At 30.6% G+C, this 23,031-nt stretch overlaps 1 protein-coding gene across 1 annotated transcript; it reads right to left on the bottom strand.

The window, feature by feature from the left end:
• LOC127701325 (nucleoporin SEH1-like) lies at positions 1 to 22,684 on the bottom strand. The gene is made up of 10 exons (XM_052205215.1): positions 22,466 to 22,684; positions 19,974 to 20,024; positions 18,770 to 18,994; positions 17,592 to 17,722; positions 16,612 to 16,704; positions 14,947 to 15,087; positions 14,166 to 14,244; positions 12,588 to 12,666; positions 11,710 to 11,836; positions 1 to 4,549 (listed from the first exon to the last, which is right to left on the bottom strand). Exons 1-10 carry the CDS (start codon positions 22,574 to 22,576, stop codon positions 4,453 to 4,455), a joined length of 1,134 nt encoding a protein of 377 aa, XP_052061175.1. The 5' UTR covers positions 22,577 to 22,684; the 3' UTR covers positions 1 to 4,452.
• Between the last annotated feature and the right edge of the window lie 347 nt (positions 22,685 to 23,031).

The following is a 23,031-nucleotide window of genomic DNA, read 5'->3' as shown; positions in this document are numbered from 1 at the left end:
CACAGTTTTGGCTGCTTTATTGACCAGTTTTAATGCAAAAAGGTTTCAAAGGACAAGAAACTTATCTATTATCCTAGAAATAGAAGAATTATCAACCCTTTCAGTCACAGGCTCTTGTTTACATGATTTGGATATAAAAAAATCATTTTTTGCACTGTTTATACAATTTTCTATTTTTATACCACACACATAATATTACTAAGCATATCTTACCTTGTTTTTGGTGAAATTATCCACTCTGATTAAATCCATTATTTTACTATCCATACTTAAAATCAACTGCTAATTCACAGCCATTTTGTTTAAAACTTGGATTTCCATCCCTGTAAGTTTTATTTAAAATGCAGGGTAGGCTACTTTTTCCAGAACATTTTCCTAAGGGAAATAATATTTTCCCCGACTTTTTGGAACTCATCCAACTTTTTACTAAGCTCTGACAATAACACATAATTTTCCTAAAAAGTTAGAGAAAAACGATCTACCCTAAATAAAACTTCTGGGCTTAGAAAAATTTTAAATGAAACGGCTGAAATAAGCTGCCTTGTTGTTTTTAAGTATGGATATTAAAATAAGGGATTTTATCAGAGTGAATATATTCATATAGAAATTTAAAATTTGAAAATTGAATATTCAGTGCAAATAATGTGCTTTTAGTAATTTCTAAATTATTTTTAAATGGGAAAAACTAATATCCATACATTCCATACATTGATCAAAATACAAATGCAGTAAACAAGAGATTTTTTAATCAGATTTCCCGCATTTACAATATGTTTTACAGTAGAATAATTCATGTTTGTATAAGGTAGAGAAACTGCATCGAACTGTTTGATTTACACAATATCACTGTTAACTGCTATCAATTTTCAAAAGCTTTTATCAAATAAATATTGAGTTTTGGAGTTAATTAATTCTGCTATGGGTAACTTTTCTGAAGACACTCCTGTTCACATGACTTTTTTTCAAATGGATAATTCAATAAGAGTTTTAACAAGTGTGATACTTAATATCAATAAACAATGTAAAAACTTAAAAAATCAAAAATAATTCAAAAACCATTACATAAAATTATTAATCAATAACTGAATTACTAAGTTGAATACCTGAGTAAGTAAAAAAACATGAACGTAGTATTTTCTAATAATATATATTAAGAAATAAAGGCACTAAAAATGATAAAATACTGACAGCATATCTAAGATGCAATATGAATAATTCTTTGCACATTTTTCAAATACATGTATCAAGATTAAAAAAATAAATATTCATTAAGACAAACTATAGACCATCTGAACTTAAACTGCAAATACACTTTAAAGAGTCTACAAAATATGCTTAAGAAAGGTCAATGATTTTTCTTCTCAAATTTTTCCTAAATATACATGAATTTTTTAAACAAAGGATCTTTAGTTTTACCAAAACTTAATGTTGATTCACTAATGCTATTGATAATATTTTTCATGCTGCAAAGAGTATCTTTGGGTTGAGATTTTCTTTCATGCATTTAACCAAAAACCATCAAAAAATTGAACATATGTGAATCCTCTTTTAAATTGTTTGATTTTGTAAATATCAAAAAGTATTGTTCTTAAAAGAGGTATATAATAAGATCTTTGAGAATTTAATTAAGAATTGAGTACATTGCTTGGTAATTCTATTAGGGTGTAAAAGCATAGAATGAAGAACTTTTGTATGAAGTGTAGAAGCCATTTATGCTTAAAAAAAAGGATGCTTGATCAACCCTTATACAACCATAAAGAATTACAAAAACAGCCATTCAATTCTTATAATTACATTTTTATATTATTATTATGAAATTAAGAGTCAAATTAAACTTTGTATTTGTTTTCCTATACATTATAAAATTGTCATGAAGATGGCATGCAGTCATTAATGTGGCATTTTATTGAGGAATAATCTAATTTAGGATGTAACATGTCTCTTAATTGGCTGAAAGTTTTTTTCTCTATCAGCTCATAGACATTATTTTGTCATGTGACTGTGACGTCATCAACATTTTTTTCATGATTAACTCCTTAAAAATGGAATTTAGAATTAAATTATAAAGACTGACTGTTACATTTTTTCTGTCTATTCAAAATAACCTAAAAAGTATGGTGCACACTTTTAAAAAACCTGCTACATGGGTTATTTAGTCTGCACCACATTTTTTTATGTTATTTCTTCATAGACAGTAAAAATATTACAGTCATTCCTTAACTAAATTTTAATACTGTCAATTCAGAAATTATTGCATGTATTTATCATTGCGACTTTTGAAGAATTAACAAAAATGTGAGTTTAATTATTGCGATTTTTTGAAAAGGTACATACAGATATATGTATTTGATATTAGAATGTGAGTTCTTATTAGTGTGATACTCAAGTAATCACATTATTCACATTTATATAAATTTCCTGTTACAAAACTTTGAATTTTTCGAAAAACTAAGGATTTTCTTATCCCAGGAATAGATTACCTTAGCTGTATTTGGCACAACTTTTTGGAATTTTGGGTCCTCAATGCTCTTCAACTTTGTACTTGTTTGGCTTTATAACTATTTTGATCTGAGCGTCACTGATGAGTCTTATTTAGACGAAACGCGCGTCTGGCGTACTAAATTTTAATCCTGGTACTTTTGATAACTAATTATATAAACCTTGCATATAATTTCTGAATTTACAGTATTGGACTGCCTCATGAAGGTTGTCTGCCAATCAAACGAATGGAATCTTATGAAACATCTATGCAGTGTAAGTATATAGTTTAATCTTAAAAAGTATAAGGTGATGGTAAATAATAATGAAATCTTCTTGCTTGTTTATTGTAAAGTGAGATCACTCGGTAAAAAAATGTATGAAAAGAGCAAAAAATGTAACTGAAAACAGTGTTATATATTGTTGCACATGGTCCTCACTGAGGTAAGTCCATGAGTCCTGGAATCATGAAAATCTGTCTGGACTCATCATTTTTAAAACTGGTATGTCCAAAGATCCATCAAGATCGTAAAAAGTTGTATCAATGGAGCCTAGGTATCATCCTTTTATAGCTAAAGCACTCATATATCATAAAAGGTTTCTGAACACAAAATTGGACAAATATGCTTGTGTGAAATGTACGCCATATTGATGAGTTAAAGAGGATTTCATTATTGATTTGCAAAATGTCATATTGATATATCTTAGACAAACTGTGTTCTTGAGATATCAACAAACTTTAAACCAAATAACTTTTGGCAAGCCATTAATTTCTGTGGCTTTACCAAAGTAAAAAGATAATATAAATATAAATATTCTGAAATATGTAAAACTTGGATTTTCTCTGATATACATGCATAAACAAAGTCAGAAAATCATGGAAATAAATTGCTGTGAAGTAGACTAGAGATCACTAGTGAAGTAGACTAGAGATCACTAGAAAGGGTTAAACATGAAAACTAATCTCCTGTTAAAATAAGTTAGTTTATAGTATATAAATTTACTGGTTATTCAATTCCATATATGTTGAAGCATAAAATTGATATAAATTAATACTGATACAAGTTTTGATGTTCAGTGTTGAATTTATATAAAAGAATTGCAAAGGTGAAAATCATTAATATTTCAGGTGAATGAACTTATCTTACTCTCAGGTCACACTAAAGGAACATAATTTGTCAAAATTGGCAGCTGGTACATCAAAATTGATTCCATTATTTGTTACACTCAACTTAACTAAAATAAGCAGGAAAATACAAATAATACATACTAGCCAAATTAAACAAACAAAACACATTTATTGCATATCGTAAATGAAATGGTAGTCTTATTATATGCCTTGAGAAACAAAGAAATTATTTAATCATTAAAAGGCACATAATTCAATAAATCACCGGAGATTTTCTAATATGTCAGTGAAATTCACTTAGTCATTACAAATATAAATGGGAGGTAAAAAAATATACATGAATAGGGGGATGGAAAATAAGAATTACAATCAATTTTTCACCAACAGATAAAAAGAACTTCTGACTTATCTCTACCATATACATTTAACTATTCAAATGAAAATTAATTTTGATTGTGTTATGCAATTTTAAATACTGTAAAACAGGAAATTTTCTTCAGGGTTTTATTTTTTTGTTGCTGCAGATTTATATATAAAATCAGGAAAATATCAACCGGATAAATTTGATTGTTAAGGCAGACTAGATTCAAAGTTGAGGAAACAACAAAAATAAAACATCAGTAACTGGTTTGGCCTTAGAAATAGAGAATTTTTAACGTCCTGAAAATACACCATTTTACAGTACAATTCTTTAAGGCACAATAATTTGAGCTGCTTGTGTCAATAACATTTCTAAAACAAACTTAACAATTATTAACAATATTGATCCTAAATATGGAATCGACATATTAATTTTTAAACATGGACTTACAACACTATTGCTTTTTTTCCTCTTCATTTGATAATTAGTAATATGCCTTTCCTTGGTCTTTTTGTGTATTGAATAAAGGCCATCCAGAGTTTCTCTTGATGTTCATATTCATTACTCCTGGTGGAGGGCCCCTGAAAAATAAAAACTCAAAGTATAGAATTGTTTTTTGGTCAATCTTCTGTATCCATACATTATAAACTATTTACTATTCTTTGTTTTCCACTGTTTCCTTCTTTGTTTTTTTAACTCATAGGTGTTCTATTGGTCATTGCTGAAATGCAAAGTTTTTTTACATAATGTTTTTATTTTTCTAAGTACAATGTTGTTAAGCAGACTTTACTATTCATGTGCTGGATTAAGCTGTACATTAAAAGATAGCAAACATTTCACAGTGATGACCAAATTCAAGAACAACAGATGTTACGTTTCCCCCTGAAGACCACAAAACGAAGCCAGAGTACAAAACTTGCTCTTCAGGTAAAAAGTTGTTGTCCAAGAGTACAGTCTATAACTGTTTTGCTATACCTTGACTTAAGAAAGACACAGTACTTTGGGTCCAACATTGTTATCCAATCTCATATAAGTATTCATTATTTTAATAGCCTAGCAAATGCATGTAAGTGTTCAACAAGAGGGACCATCAAGCAATATCTTGTAAAAGTGTGAACTCTTTAGTTTGTTACAGAAGATCTTCGAGTAGTTGCCAAGAAAAGCAATAACTTTAACTATTTTTAAATATCCACCTGTATCCTTCTTTTCTAGTTTGGTACATCATTCCTCTTAAATCTCATTTATTTTAGAAGATCAAAGAATTTTGCTTAATAACACTACTACAAACTGTTTCAATCCTCTTTTCAAAACAGTTGATGTGCACTGGTACTGATAATAACCTTGGATATAAATTTGATAAAAAACTGTACACATGGGAGCACTAAAAAAGGTAATTTCCCATATAATTTAAATTTCCGAGAGGCATAACTCTTAAAAAATAGTTGATCGTCACTAATTTTCAAACTTGTGCGAGACATTACTGATATAAAACTTTGAAATACATTTCACAAATATCTTGCAAGAATTGTACAGGTGAGAGCGCTTACAATGCAATACCCATTTAACTTATGTTTCCAAGAGGCATGACTCTTTAAAAAATAGTTGATTCTCACTGATTTTCAAACCTGTCAGAGACATTGCTGATATAAGCCTTTGATATAAATAATTCAGAGTTCCAATGTTTATCCGCGTTGCACATATTTTATATTTCCAAAGGGCATTACTCTTAAAAAAAAAGTCGATCGTCCACCATCATAAAACTTGTCTGAGATATTGCTGATATTAACCTATAGTATAAGTTTTATAAAAATCTGGCAAGAATTGTACCCGTGAGAGCAAAAACGAGGCCATTTTCCATAAATTTAATACTTCCAAGTGGCATAACTCTTTTAAAAAAGTTGATCGGCCACCTTTATAGAACTTGTCCGAGATGTTGCTGATATATAGTATAAGTTTTATAAAAATCTGGCAAGAATTGTACCAGTGAGAGCACTAACAAGGCCATTTGCCATAAATTTAATATTTCCAAGGGGCATAACTCTTTTAAAAAAAGTCGATCCGCCACCATTATAGAACTTGTCCAAGATATTGTTAATATTAACCAATAGTATAAGTTTTATAAAAATCTGGCAAGAATTGTACCTGTGAGAGCGCTAATAAGACCGGACAGACGGACAGACGCCCAGTATTTCTATGTCCCCCGCAACGCATTATGCGGTGGACAAAAATATCTAGCAAGAACTGTACAGGTGAGAGCACTAACAAGATATGACGGACTGACACCCAGTATTTCTATGTCCCCACAACACATTGCAGGAGGACAATAAAAGCAAGACTTAGATTTAAAACATTACATCTAAAAACCAAATACTGCCCAGTTTAGAGTCTATCAATAGCTACTGTGACCTTGAACTTTAACCTAATTACCTCAAAATTCCATTGGGCATTATCAAACAAAATTATGTAAACATAGTGTTTATAGCTCTAAAGATTTTATTCAGAAACTGAAATTTTGACATCAGGACAACATAACTACCTTCATCATAGTATAAAACAAGTTAAGACTTTGATGCGATTGACAACTAATAACCACTGACAAGGTATTTTAATTGGAAATATGTAGTGGGGTTCAACTAGATTTTTTTTTCAGATCTGAATTCTCCTTTTTAATCTTGATCAGTGGAATATTTTTTATGAAACATGGAAAGTTGTTGATCAAAAGTAATCAAATGCTTGATGCACAAAATTTAATGTTTGATTAAGTTCCATGTCAGAACTTTTTATTTCAAGAGTTATGTCCCTTTTAGTTGTTATGCTTGTTTATATATGGTTGATCAACTGTGGGTGTTTAACACCACTTTCAGCAGTCTTGGCTATATCATGATTGACAATTTTAATTTTTGTTGTTGAATGAAACCTGAGAGAACAACCAATCGATCCATTGTAGTTTTCAAGATAATAGGCAAAACACAAAACACACTATAAGGAGTAGACTGAAGATTTAAGCCAAGTTGGCTGATTTGTAGATCTTGTCACTCTGATCCTTTTTTGCAGTTTGAACTTCTATATATCTGTTATAATTTCAAAAAATATACATAAATGCAAAAAAATTGTAAAAATTCTCATTAAAGGGCAATTACTCTCATAAGGAGTCAACTGATGATTTCCGCCATGATGACTTTTTTGTAGATCTTGTCTAGCTGATTATTTTCAAGTTTCTGTCTATCTATTATAGTTTTCAAGATGATAAGCAAAAATGAATAACAAGCTTGCTTACACTGAAATGTCTTGCCTGCTTTTCTTGTGATTGAATTTATGTTGAAATTCTATAATATAAAGGTTTTACTAGAAGTATCACATAAAGTTTACATTATCAACGATCCATGAAAATGAGGTCAAGGTCATATGAAACCTGCCAGACAGACATGTTCACCTTACAATCATTCCATACACAAAATATAGTGGCCCTTTTGCTTATAGTATCTGAAAAATAGACCAAACCACAAAACTATACATTGTCCAATGAACCATGAAAATGAGGTCAAGGTCAGATGAAACCTGCCAGTCAGACATGTTCACCTTACAAGCATTCCCTACACCAAATACATGTATAGATGACCTATTGCTTATAGTATCTGAAATATAGACTTGACCATGAAAACTTAGCCTTGATCACTGATCCATTAAATGAAGTTGAGGTCAGGTTAACCCCGTCTTACAGACATGTAAACCTTGCAAAGAACCCATGTACTAAAAGTAGTTATCCTATTACTTACAATAAGTGAGTACTTCACATGAAAAAAACACAAATATTTTCTTCAAGCAGTAACTGAACCATAAATGAGGTCAAGGACAATGGACATATGACAGACAGAAACTTCGGTTTCACTGCATTCACTGCCGCCACAGGTTTGTAATCCCTATGTCACTTCGGTTACAGACGAGACAAAAAATGGTAAAATTTGTCATTTAAGGTCAATAACTCCTTTCAGAAGTTGTTTGTCATTTTAGATGTGATGGACAGTAGATAGATCTCAACATTCTGAACATTTTTCACCTAGACAGATTTTCTCTTTCTGTAGCATTTTTCAAAGATAATAGACAAAACTTTCCGTTTTCCCCTTAGGTTTAATTTTTAGCAATATCTGCCGTGTCAGTTGGAAGGTAGGGTCATCAGACACTTTCAAACTTAGATACCCCAATGATAGTTGTGGCCAAGTTTGATTAAATTTGACCCTGTAGTTTCAGATTAGATTTTACAAAAGTAAACATGACGATAATAGAAGAAGACAACAGACAATGGCAGCCAAATGATGAGAAAAGCTCAAACTGGCACTTCGGGGCAGCTGAGCTAAAAAAAGGGCTTTTACATCAATGATTGCTGCTTATTTTAGAGAAAACTTTAACTATTGTACAAGAAAGTGTGTTCCACAATTGTCACCTCATATTTGAGGGAAAATTAATTTTCAACCTTAGAAAAGTTAAACGACATCTCCAGCTTACTTCAAAATAGAAAGAAAATAACTCAAAATTCTGACAAATAAATTTGTATTTTGTCATTTGTTTATATAAAACACCAACAGATTTCTTTTGTATCTGTTTCAACTAGTAATAATTAATAATAACAAGCATTCTGAGAGTATTGCATGGCAATACATAGTCCCCTACCGGTTACAAATTCATTGTATTGGAACAAAATGCTAACTTGATCTATAACTTGTCATGGTGTAAACTATATAACAAATATCAAGTCAATATCTTCAAGCCTGACGAAAAAAAGTGTTAAAAACTGATTATTTAAGTGAATTTTCTAAGTCTAAGGACCATAACTCTGCACAAAATCATTAGACCGGAACAAAATTCTAACTTGATCTGTAACTTGTCATGATAAAACAATACACCAAATACAAATCAATATCTTCAAGCACGAAGAAAAAAAGTGTGGAAAACTGATTTGTCGGACTGACTGATGGACAGACAGACAGACAGACAGACGGACGGAGTGCAAACCTAAAGTCCCCTTCGACTTTGTCAGTAGGGGACTAATTAAATTGCAGATTTAAAATACTTTGGTATGATTGAATTAATATGACGGTATCATAAACAAGAGCAGAAAGAACAGGATTCTGAACGGTCATTAGCGTGTTATAATTATCTCCCCTGAAACTGTATCCACTCTCCTTACTGTCCATGACTGTCATAATAGCATATGGATTTTGATATCAATTTGTATTAACTACTGATTCCATATTTTTGTTACATAAAAATGTAGGCTTTTAAACAATAGTGAACAGAACCTTAGACCTTGATTTAAAATTTGTTTGCTTGTATAAATCCAAGGACTTCAAAAGACAATTAATATTTTTTAATACCCATACCTTAAAAAACCAAGGATACTCCCTTGGTCTTAAAGGGCACCTGTCAAATGCAAAAACTTAAAATCTGTATAAACCAAATATCAAAGATGAAATAAAAGTGAAATTCAATAATGTAAGAGAAAAACACACATTTTCAAATGCCTTTAATTCTAAATGTGATAGCATTACAAAAATGTAAAAATTATCTTACAATTTCTCTGTGTGATCATTTTCACAACTATACACATTAAAAAATATACAGTGTTTACTTATCTCTCATGCTCATTATCTTTAAATCAACAAAAAATCTGGCTTTAATGTTAAAAAAGCTACTATACTACCATTTCTACTAAATTTGATATATTACAAGTAAATTTTAATTCTTAACATTGTAATTATCATTAAAATATACTTTTCCTTTGCTTATTGTGTGTTGTTTTTTGCTGTGCATGTACTGATTTTGTGTCATGGATGGATACCCCATATCCTTGGTTTTTCTATTGTTAAAACATTAGTTGGCACACTATCCACAAATAATCAAATATTCACAAAATTACGAGTAAAGTGTCTTTTCTTTGTTCAGAAAACTGTTGGTTAAAGCTTATACAGAATAATGGAATGTGGTAAAAAAGCAATATTTTTTTTCAGGACTTTCAGATAAAAAACAGAACCTATATGAAAATTTATTATTTAAATAAAAAAAATCCTAGTTTTAATAAGTTCTACTAGTGATCTTATTCTCTGGCTTAACATCAAATATCAACAATGTTTGTCATTTCATTGGTCTTTCATACTGTATTTTGGAATTAGTACCAATTTGATAATAAAAACTTTGACACATGATTAAAACTTTTTTTTTCTTTTTATACATGTTGTTTACTAAGAGTTCACTACTAATCTTTCTTAATTTTCTGCCATATACTTTGAAAGAATATATTAATAGACACAAAACTAATATATTTGGTGGAAAGTTTATTGTAAGGAAATCCTCAGGAAAACATTAAGGTGTTAATTCAAAATAAGGGTCATTTTATAAACTCAATAAACATCTTTTTTATTTGACCTTATTCAAATATCACTAATCTATCAGTTCTCATTTTTTAAACATGATTTGCATATATATATATTGAAATATTTATTTATCAAAATGAAATACTGCTGCAAATCAACAAAAAAATCAGTGTTACACTTTCTCCTTCTTCAAATTAGCTTCCATACCACCGAAATTATTTTGTGCATTCAAAAATGTAAATAAATCTCTTACATCAAAAATTTCACTTCCCTGTCCAAGTTAGGAGGCATTTTCAATTTGACTGACTATATAAACAAGTTGCACCAAAATTCACCATTAATAATTCTAAACAAATGAAAATTAGCTACATTTCACCTAATCTACCAATGAGATTCCAAGTGAATTATATACACATATACTCATATCTACAGAACAAAATCTCATACAGACATTTTCTGACTTAAAATTTGCACCATTCAAAATGATAACTGTTCAAATATGTGTCAAGCAAATAAATATACATTAGAATGTTACAGTGAAGTTAATAGAATGAATTATAGAAGAGCATGTACTTTTGTGCATATGATATATGTTTACACTTCATTACAGTGGAACCAGTCTAACTGAACTCCTTGAGGACTGAAGATTTTGATTATATTTGACAAATTTAAGTTCACACAGGTTGAATTACAAAAGAATATTCACTGTGAGTCCTAAAAGAAGAGATCAGTGTAGGCTGGTTTTAGGTTTGTGCAGGTTTGATGTATGCAAGTTTTACTGTAATATTGAAAATTTTAAAAGATGAAATGTAATACTGAAAATTGCCTAAAGGGTTTCTTGGATAACTTATTTTTCAATTCTCCCTTCTTTAAGTTCAAAACTTGCCATCTACAAAAAATGACTTGAGGAAATTTCTAAATGATATGTGTATCGAGTGACCTTAATGCAGCATATTTATCAAATTTTAATTTTTCAAAACAATCAATATTCAACATGAATAACATGAAATGAAATGAAGAGTGTAATTAAATGGGAAAGCAACCATAGGAACAAAAAAATGAATTAGAATTTCATAAATTCAAACATTTCGTTTTTATTAACCTGGGCGTCTTTCGTAATTCATTTTTTTCAACATTTGCTATTAATAACTATGATCAATGCACATCATTTAAATGCAATGTAAACAATGATTTCCATAATAAAAATTCATAACATATCTTTAGGGAAATACCCTGATGAGCACACACACAGACCTTTGTACCTAATAGACAATTATGTTTTAAAATTTTCAAAACATATTTCCAAAATACAATTTCTAAATTAATGCCAAACAACTTGAGGTGCCTGGGAAACTCTTGAAACCTGGAAGTACCTGACACCACTGTTAGATTGCCCCTGGCCACTAGAGGCCATTGAACTCTGATTGATGTCCATCTGTTGTACTTGACTTCCATCACCTTTCAAGACAGCAATGCATTTCCAACTTCCTAGATAATTTGCTGAAAAGATATTCTAACATAAGTTTGTTGTCCTTTACTACAAACTAAAATGAAAGACATAAAGAAGACGTTCAGTCACAAATAATTTCTTGTTATAAAGCCACATATGTCAATTTCTTTTTGGAATTTTTAAACTTATTCTTCTAATTTTTGAACTTTCATGTGAAGTTTCACTTTTACAATCAGTTTTGTGTACTGCTAAATTCTTTGCTGTTTTATACTTATTTCAGTTCAGGTGAACCCTGGCTGACAGACATGTAAACCTTGCAATGATTCTTTAAACAAAATGTAGTTGTCCTATTACTCATAACTAATTAAACAAGAATGCACAAGCTGCAATGTCTCACCTGATTTACTCACCATGATAAAATTTATGTTGAAAGTGTAATATGAAGGTTTTACTACAAGTATCACATCAACTTAGCATTTTCAATGATCAATGTAAATGAGGTCAGGATACTGTCTTTTGTTTTAAAAAAAAAAGCTTCTATCCAAGTTTCATAAAATCCATAAAGGTTTGACAAAGTTATGGATGTTCAAAAAAACTTTAACCATATAGACGCCACAGAAGAAGCGGACAACAGAATGTAGGATCGCTATGTCTCGCTTTCACAACAAAATGTTGCAGGCTCAAAAAATTAAAAAATCATAATACATCAATTGATTTTTCTTGCGTAAATCTTTCAGATGTCTTTTTTTTCAATGAATCCACACATGATGAAATATGATAACCAGTGACAAAATTGAATACCTTTCCACAACCTTACACAGCCATCATCTCCTGATGAACACAATATGGTACCAGTAACATTCCAACTAAGTCTCCATACCTGTATAATGTAACAAAAAAGTAAAATTATTCCTAATAACTTATTCTATGTCCTGCAAATAAGTAAAATATTCTAAAAATGTTTTCACAATTTCACAAGTGCATTTTATACAACAGTCTGAAATTTTGTTGTTGTGATATTGTTCATTTTTCAGTGTCATTTTTTAAGTTCCATTGTGAACCAGATGGGAGAACAAACCCAATTTCAACCATCCCACAATATAGTTTTGTTTAATCAATATCTGTAAGAGTCTTGGTATGTGATTTCATACAACTGTCTGATATTTAGTTGTTGAGATATTGGTCATTGTTCAAAGTGTAACATTCATGTTTCAATTTTTTAATTCGACTGTGAATCAAAGGAACGAAAAAAAATCCATTTCAACTAGTCCACATGTAGTTAAGTATATTAAAATCTGTTTAGTATTAGTTTGTTTTGCAAGATACTTGCATTTCTAAATTGTAGTAGTTTTTTTTTAACTAAAATTAATATTATTTTAAAGTGAACAACATTTACCTCGGTTGAAAAAATTCAAGTGAATGTGTTCATTGATTTAGAAATTAATACAAATTAGTGCTTCATCAGACCTCTCAAGCAAAACATTGATTTTTTTTACTTTCAATATCTGAAATAAAGGTTGTAATTTACAGTCGATGCAATCATATATTTTGCCAAAGAATTATACCTTTTACACAATTACCGGACAAATATAAAATCATGTTTTAGTCAAGAGATCAATCTTATTTATGTGTGTGTAAGCATAAGACATAAATTCTATGTATGTGTGTGTAAGCATAAGAGATAAATTCTATGTATGTGTGTTGTAAGCATGAAAGATAAATTTTATGTATGTGTGTGTAAGCATAAGAGATAAATTTTATGTACATGTGTGTGAGCATCAATTATCATGAGTGGCAATCCAGTGGTAAATTAGGTTTTCAATAGTAAATTATATAGGTAGCTATAAAACCAGGTTTAATCCCACATATTCTACATAAGGAAATACCTGTACCAAGTCAGGAATATGACAGTTGTTTTCCATTCATTTGATGTGTTTGAGCTTTTGATTTTGCCATTTTATAAAGGAATTATCGCTTTGAATTTCCCTTGAAGTTCGGTATTTTTGTAATTTAACTTTTTCCTTAAAACATATAGGTTTATAACTACAAATATGCAATGCATGATGTACACACTCAAATAGTTTAGGTGTAACAGTGAAGTTACTTCAATAGACCATTACTAAGGAGTCAAGCTACCAAAAAGTGATATTCAAAAGACAGTGCAACAGCACACCAAATATCAACAGACTATCAATACACTTGGATGGAAATTATCACAATATGTGTTGATGCAGAGCCACAGATGTAGCATGGATGCAATATTTAACCAAATACCTGTGCTCTTTAATAAATTCTTTATTTGAAATTTTTACAGAAAAGTGACATCTATGTCTTATGTCCTGAGTACCCAAACTAACTAAGCTGATCACATTTGATTACCTGTGACTCATGTTCTGAAAAATCTGCTACTTGTTGCATTTTAAATTTACTTCCTTGTGTGGTCAATGCAGCATCTCTCCTAAAATAAAAATATAAACAATTTTTTAAGTCCAAAAAATCAATATCTTACCCTAACAAGATATCTTAGCTTTTAAAAAGTTCATGGCAACCAAAAATCACAGTTGCAAAAAAATAAAATTCAGTAAAGTACAATATGCTTCAATACAGGCTACATACCAGATTACAGTTGATACTTTTGTAAAGCTTTCATTTTTTTTTATTGTCCACTTAAAATTTATATTCTTGTTTTGAGGCACTGAGGCATTGCTTTGTGTGTTTAGAACTTCAAAATTCAAAATTGCATGCCAGATACAGCTGAAATTATGTATTCAAATTTGGAGATACAAGAATTAGTTTGATTGAAATTAAAATTAAATCTTAAAATTTCAGTCATGTGGTGAGCTATCCAAAAATTCTCCATATATTTTGTTGACAACTTTTTGCTGATTATTTGTGATTTATTTGAGCATCAATTTGTCACAAAAATCCAGCTAACTCTTAACCAGCTATTTTTTTAAACTTTTACATTAAACATTACAAAAAGGTAGATAAATTCTATCAACTGCTTTAATATATGGTTAATCTGAATAATTATGTTTTAATGGCCTATAATGCCCATTATAGGTACACAGAAGTAGATTAATTCTGGTAGTTCTTGTAATATATGGTTCATCTTAGAAATAATGTACTGGTGTCCTATCATGAAAACCCTACTGCTTACCCTAGTGGTGTGAGACTTATAATTTTCAAATCTTTTGATGCTATTGCTAGTAAATGATGAGATCTTCCAAGGTTTGGAGCAAAAGCAACATCGTGAACTGGATCCGTAACTACGCTTAGACTTTCTACTTTGTTCCATTTTCTGAAATAACAACCAATGAGAATTAAAGAGGCATATTAATTTCAAAATGAAAAAGTGATATTTTATCATAATTTTAACTGCACAATTATAACTACACATTCTAAAACAGAACAATTGAAATTCCACAAAAACATTCTGTTCAGTGATCACAGGCATATCACACTTTCCTAGAGTTTTTTCAGAAGCATTTATTTGGGCTGGAAATAAAATCTGGTATGAATTATTTCACTTCAGGGATATAGAACTGGCTCATAGTTATGGAAAGCAATCAACAGCAAGAAATATGACTGAAAATGTTTTAATTCATGTAATTCAATACATAAATGTTTTTTTTTTGCCTGTAAGAGTAGAGAGACCTTATATAGACAAAAAAAAGAAGGCACAGTATTTGATTAGTTCTAATTTGGTCTTAATTTTTACAAAGTTTAAAAATATATCATGCTGCTAAATAAAATTGGTATAAACATTACGAAATGACATTCCTATATAGGTATTTAGACACACACTTACGAAATCTCTTTTTATCGTTAAAATCTAATGATTGTACAATTTTAGCGTGCTATAAACAGTTTCGTATAAAGAACTAGGGGTTATTCCCTGACTAAAAATAGCCATGGAGGGAAATCCCTTTTTTTCACATAATTGGTGAAAAAGTATCGTGTTTTTTTGTATTTAATGGTAAAAATAAGTTAGTTAGCTTTCAATTAAAACAGGTTAAATGATTAAAATAATTTTAAAAATTAGATTAGATATACATGTTTTAAGGGGAGACAACACTGTAAACGTCCTGTTTTTCTTTGGTAGTAAAAATTGAAAATGTATTTGTAGCTACTGTAGCTCTTTCCGAAGCAGGCGAACGTACCCTGAAGCGAGAATTTTTGCTAAGACCAGGTAAAAATCTATGAAATTCATACAGTTTTGATTATCTGAAACGTGCCTGTATCATGCCAACATCAATATGCACATGACCTGATTTCAGGTTTTTCATGTTGAGATTGGGCTTTTTTTTCTCATTTTCTCTGGATAGAACTTCTTTAATATGTTAAAAGTACGCTTTATTTTAATTTTATCATAAACTAGAGAAAATTCTGATTTTAGTGATATCTAGTTTTATACAAGTATCGTTGTTAACAATACCACCACTAAGGGTCACTTATGCATGGTCCTTTAAAATATGATGTCATAGAAAAAACTGTTGATTGCACCCTTAGTGGTCTCTAGCAGGATATATGGTATGCACCTTGTCAATCATGGAAGAGGGCATACTAATTCTATATATCTGTGGTTTTAGTAGAGTTTTTTGGTTGTTATCTTACGGTCTTATTGACATTAACCCCTTAACCTATTTTATTCATGATCTTGAAATTTAAGGCATATATTTATTATTTCTTATCTTCAACAACCTACAATAATGTAAAATTGATGAATCAGATTCCTGTATATATGTAGTAGAACATTACTCTTAAAACTTAAAATTTGCAATTTTAAAAGCATTGTATTAATTTCAGAATTTACACTTTTTACCTATTAGCACTATTGAATTCATATATCTGACATTTCCCTCCTGCTGATGGACTTGGATCATCACTTCCTACAGCTATCATTGGAGCATGCATTCTGATAAAAAAAGTAATACATTTTATACTCATTGCATTGGATAAAAATAAAGATTTTGTATCAATGAAACATAAAAAAATTCAGATAATATTATGGATTATCTCTCTTATATACTGTTATTCATTAATCTATATTCCAATGGAAGGTAATTAGCTCTACATTTTGCTACTGTTTTAGATATTTTAGCACTTAAACCATTGTTTGAGGTCCAAGATGCCAAAATATTGCTTCCTTCAGTATCACAATTTGATGCTACGTTAACATGTGTTTTTGTTGAACTAAAATTGTACAGTGAACATGGTGAAGTTTTATGTTATTAAATCTTGTTAAAAATGGTTTAAAAATAAGAAGATGTGGTATGATTGCCAATGAGACACCTTTCCATCAGAGACTAAATGACGTAAAAGTTGAGCAAAACCCACACCGCATATCAAGCTATAAAAGCCCAAGAATTGGCTAGAATTTTCAAAATCAAAAATGTCATAATTATTTTTTGGCTGGCATGGAATTTTTTTTTTTATAATTTCATAACTTTTAAGGAAGGAGCCTTTAGATTTCATTTGTTATGTCATGTTCTGTTTAAAACATACCCAACACATGTCAGGAAAGGAGAAATATCATTTGTTTAAATGTATAACTATAAAGAAGAAATATCACACAATATGTCATGAACAATTCTCATTGGTTTTTAAGATTATTGATGTTTTATTGTCACAAACAAAATTCTTCTTTGTACAGATACACTCTATTGATCATTTAAAGTTATCAAACTAGCATGATAAGAATAAATTTTCGAGAAAAAACAACAACACTCAATTTGATATGGAGTTGAATCATTTTCCATCCAACTCAGTCCCTTAGCATACTTGCATAATGTGGTCTGTTACCTTGAAGGATTCCATGATATACAGCTACAGCTGATTTTACACATAATTTCATGTTGCAAGGACCACTGGCTTAAGTTCATTACATCTGGTGCTTCATATATTCTCACAATGCCATCTGCTGAACATGTGGCCTGGAAAGAAGAAAAAATGAAAATTGTCACTATTTCTATGCTTAAGGTAGATGGGGTGTCTAAATTATAATCCATAGAATTTTTTAATAATTTGCCAAAATGTTGTTTATTTCATGCTTTTTTTAAAAAAATAATAAAAAGAATGGGTCACGGGGCTTATTTTCACACTACTGGTTGTGCAAAATTGACAGATTTTTGTATAGATTATGCATGCAAAACCCAATTTTCTGCCATAAAACAAAAACTACACCATAGAATTTTGAGATAAAATATGAGAAGATAGCTCTAATATTATGCTTTCAGATAAGAAAAAGAAAAAATGGGGTCACGGGACCCGTTTTCTTGCTACATAATAAAATAGGTAAATTCCTAACACATTCTATTGTAAAAGTAACTTTATCTGAATTATCTGCCCTTACATTTGAGTTGCCTCCCCTTATGTGACAAAGTTGGGAAAAATTGAATCAAACAAAAGTATTCTGTTTTTTGTAAAAATACAACTATAAATATGATAAAACATGTCTTTTTCTATATTAAAATGAAAATTCTTACACATGAATTACCGACTACTCTCAAAATTTGCACATTTTATTAAAGATCTAGACCGATTGTTTTCTGGTATTTCAAAATCCAAGATGGAGGAAGACACCCTATCTACCTTAAATTAATTTAGCTTGGTGTTTGTTTTTTTTTTTATTTCATGGTTCTTGTTGCTGGTGTGTATTGTTACTAAGTTATTTAAATTTTTTAACCACTTTTGAAGAAAAAAAATTAAGATATACTATTAGACTGATTGACACAGAAAAAAGAACACAGGATTTATGCAAGATGATTCAAGTTTTTGAGAGATACCACAGAACTGACAGTATTCATGGTATTTGAAGCCTTTGCTTTCCCTTACTATTATTTGTAAAAATTTGAATATAGGACTTTAATTTCTTTTTCAAACTGATCTTCCAATTGTAACTCAACATTTAACACATTTATAATAGCTTACGAAAAAATAAATACCTTTTACTTTACTTTATTTTCTCTTTGAAAACTTACTAGCAATAGTCCTAAATGTTTTGGAGCAAACTTGACATCCATTATTGATGTACGGCTATCAACATGACTAGTTTTTCTAATCCAGTTGCTTTGTACTCCGTCTCTGCCAGTGTCCCCTACACATTCTTCCCATACAGAAACAGTCCTGTCAAAGGAGCATGTTGCAATAACTTGTCCAAATTCTGGATGAGCCCATGTTACCCTCCATACAGACCCACTGTGTGACTGAAAAAAAATATAAAGCTATGCTATCTACTTTTACCCTTTCACAAATTTAAAAAAAAATGTACAATAAGTTATAGGACAAGAAATATTTGAATCTAAGATCAACACAATGGCTTTTAGAAGGGTAATTACCTCGCAGTAATATTTCATAAAACCTGTTTGGGCAGAGCAAACCAAATCATCCAAATTACAATAATCACCTTGATATCATAGTCTACATGTTTTTTGAATGAACATTTAAAGTCACAAATTACAGTAAAAGTGGTTCGGTCTAATGATTGATTGTTGTTTGCTTAACATAGTTACATAGGTTTTAGAGTTGTTCCACAAAAAATACATGAGGTCCTTGAGGACCCCATTCCTTATTTTTTAACCATACATGTATATGTAATGCTAAAATATGTTCTAGACCCAACAATTCATAAAATGTTTATGCAAATGTCATAAAAAGACCCATAGATATCATGTTTTAGGAACAGTCCTATAGTTTCGTCCAATCAACTTTGAATATTTTCCCTTAGGATTCTGTACTTTATCCTTCAATTCTAAAACCAAATAAAGAAAATGTTCAGCAAAAATAGGACACGAGTTCTTTTTAATGCCCCGCGACAAAATGTCCGAAGCATATTAATTTACCCCTATCCGTTCGTCCGTTTGTCCGTCTGGATATAGATACATGGTATGTCCCGTTATCTACTCCTACAGTTTTTGAGCTACATCTTTAATATTTTGTAGGATTTTTCTACACATAATAGAGGTTTGCATGTCCACAGAATTTTGATTTTTTTCCAATATTCTCAAAATGCCAGGTATTTGAACTTATTCATTTTTTTGTACTCAGAATAAAAATAAAAGATAGATCATCATACATAATGTTAAATTTATAATTTCTTATGGTCAGGTGGGGGCATTATTTGTGTTTTACAGTCAGCACAACAATAGAGGGGGGGCATCGTCCATATCTAATTTTATTGTATACCTTCCAACTTGCTGTACACTTCCATTCACCATTATCTTGTAAATCCCATATCTACAAATATAAAAATAAAACATATAATAATCACTTTATAAAATATCAAATTCATAAAGTCACCTTTCCAACAGGTTGGAGACAACCCACCAAATGGTGGAACTATTCCCCAAATGAGTAACAACCCCTCATTTGAGTAATCATTTTATAGTGCTAAACAAAAAATTTCTTAACATGGTCTTTTTACTTAAAATGGCACAAATTTATAGACAAGAGTGCACACGCTGAAATGTCACGCCTGCTTTACTGATCATTAATTTTATGTTGATAGTCCTAAATATAAAGCTTTACTACAAGTATTGCATAAACTTAACATAATCAAAGAAAATGAGGTCAAGGTCAGATAAACTAAACCGGAAATACATGTACACATTACAGTCATTCCATACAACAAATCAGACCTGGGGTAATTAAAAATGTAATTGTAATTAGCTGTAATTATTTACAATTTTGAAAGTAATTCAATGTAATGTGTAATTGAGCATATTTTCAATTACAATTGTAATTGAAAGTAATTAATTACATTCACTTTACCATGTAATTAAGAATTACATTTCAATTACTTTCAATTACATTTAGATATTTGCTGGGACATTTTAAACATTTTTGGCTTTTCTGATGCAATCACACATCATGCACTTGTAAATTTTTTTTTCTACTATTAGATTGCACTTGGTACTTTTTTTTATACTTTAAAAACATTTTAATGTGTTGAAAAATATTAAACATTTCTTAATACTTCATAAATCATTAGAGCATTAATATAATCTTTAATATTTGTATTTAGTTCATTAATATTTTTTTACACATGCATACACATGCATACATAAAAATCTCAAAATTAAAAACAATACCAATTTATTGACATGTGTGGCATATAATTTGTATATATGTTCTAACAAGTGCCCTTTTTATAGATTTTTGCATGCTCTAGATGCCCTTTTTTTTAATTAAGTTACCATGCCCTTTTTGTGTGATAGGGGAAACACTATTATGATGAACCAATTAAAGAATAAGAACAATATATGAATAAAATGCTCCGCTGGGCGCAGCTTGATACGACCGCAGAGGTCGAACCCTGAACAGTTGGGGCAAGTATGGACACAACATTCAAGTTTGATACAGCACTGAATTTGGATTGTGATTAAATATTTGACACAGCATAGGTTTCTGACACAGAATAAATGTGGTCTAAGAACTTAAAAATTTTTAATTTACCTATTCAAACCATATCATTATTATTTGCTTTTATGTTTAAATCAGAAATAACCAATTTAAAATGGAAAATTCCCTCCCCCAAATTTTTTGAACCCCCTTATGATTCATCACCCCCAAACTCAATCCCAGCCTTCACTTTGTGGTATGGTACCTTGCAGTACAATTTCAGAGAGATCCATACACTTGAACACAAGTTATTGTCTGGATTCTAGAAAAATGCTTTTTTGTAGGCCCCTTTTTGGCCCCAAATTCCTAAACGTTTAAGGCAATTACCCCCAAACTCAAACCCAGCTTTCCCTTTGTGATAAGGAACCTTGTACAATGTAGTACAATTTCATAAAGATCCATTTACACACAAGTTATTGTCCTGAAACTAGAAAAATGCTTGTTTTTTGCCCCTTTTTGGCCCCTAATTCCTAAAATTTTGAGCCAATTACCCCCAAAATCAATCCCAGCCTTCCCTTTGTGGTATGGTACTTTGCAGTACAATTTCAGAGAGATCCATACACTTGAACACAAGTTATTGTCTGGAAACTAGAAAAATGCTTACTTTTGGCCCCTTATTTCTAAACGTTTTGGGCATTTACCCCCAAACTCAATTCCAGATTTCCCTTTGTGATATGGAACCTTGTAGTACATTTTCAGAAAGATCCATACACTTACACACAAGTTATTATCATGAAACTAGAAAAATGCTTGTTTTTTGCCCCTTTTTTGGCCCCTTATTCCTAAAATTTTGAGGCAATTACCCCCAAAATCAATCCCAGCATTCCCTTTGTGATATGAAACCTTGTGGTACAATGTCAGAGAGATCCATACACTAACAGACAAGTTATGTCTGGAAGTTACAAAAATGCTTATTTTTGGCCCCTAATTCCTTAACTGTTTGTACCATAACCCCCAAAATCAATCCCAACCTTCCTTTTGTGGTATTGAACCTTATGGTAAAATTTCATAGAGATCCATTCACTTAAACTAAAGTTAGAGTGCGAAAACCAATGTGTCTTCGGACGACGACGACGACGCCAACGTCATACCAATATACGACCACAAAATTTTTTTGCGGTCGTATAAAAAGTATGGCCGAATCGACTGTGGCCGAACTGGTAGTGTGGTTGTAATGACCTGTGGACGAACTGGTAGTGTGGCCGAAACGTCTCGAAAGCCTTCATTTTAAAACTCGTAAATGAGGAAAAATTGTTTGACAGAGGGAGGAACAATACCTGGACTGTTTGATCTGTTGAACATGTTGCCATTCGTCTACCATGGAAATCGTATGAAACATCATGGATTAAATCCTGATGGTCTGTTGGTATATGACGAGTGACAAACATATTTCTAATGAGATGTATTTGCTTTCATTTCATTCTCTTGCTTGGGCTGGTTCTCTCTTTTGCAACATACGGGTGTCAGAGCCAAACAGATAAAGGACAGGGAATCAGTCTCTCGCTTTGCCCGGCAAGTTAACTAGAATGTATTATCAATTTTGGTTGGATTAACCCTTATATTTCATCCAATCGTTTTGTGTTTAACAATTTTCAGAAGTTTGTTTTCGGAACGCATCATCGCTTATCTTATTCGAAGTAAAAAATCTAGAGACTTCATTTTTCCATATTCAAGTCCGGTTTTTGGCATCACAAAATAGTTTTTTTTGTTAAAAACATTTTTTCTTAATAAAAAAATTATCGTTACCTTTAATAAAACTCACACATGGAGAAAATCCATTGGAAAATAAAAAAGTTAATAAAAATTTGAATAAATCGAATCGTCTATTCGGGTCTTTTCAGGT

Source organism: Mytilus californianus, unplaced genomic scaffold (genome assembly GCF_021869535.1).
Source record: "Mytilus californianus isolate M0D057914Y unplaced genomic scaffold, xbMytCali1.0.p SCAF_5, whole genome shotgun sequence".
NCBI classification, from domain to species: Eukaryota; Metazoa; Mollusca; class Bivalvia; order Mytilida; family Mytilidae; genus Mytilus; species Mytilus californianus.
This window is presented reverse-complemented; position numbering and strand designations above follow the sequence as displayed.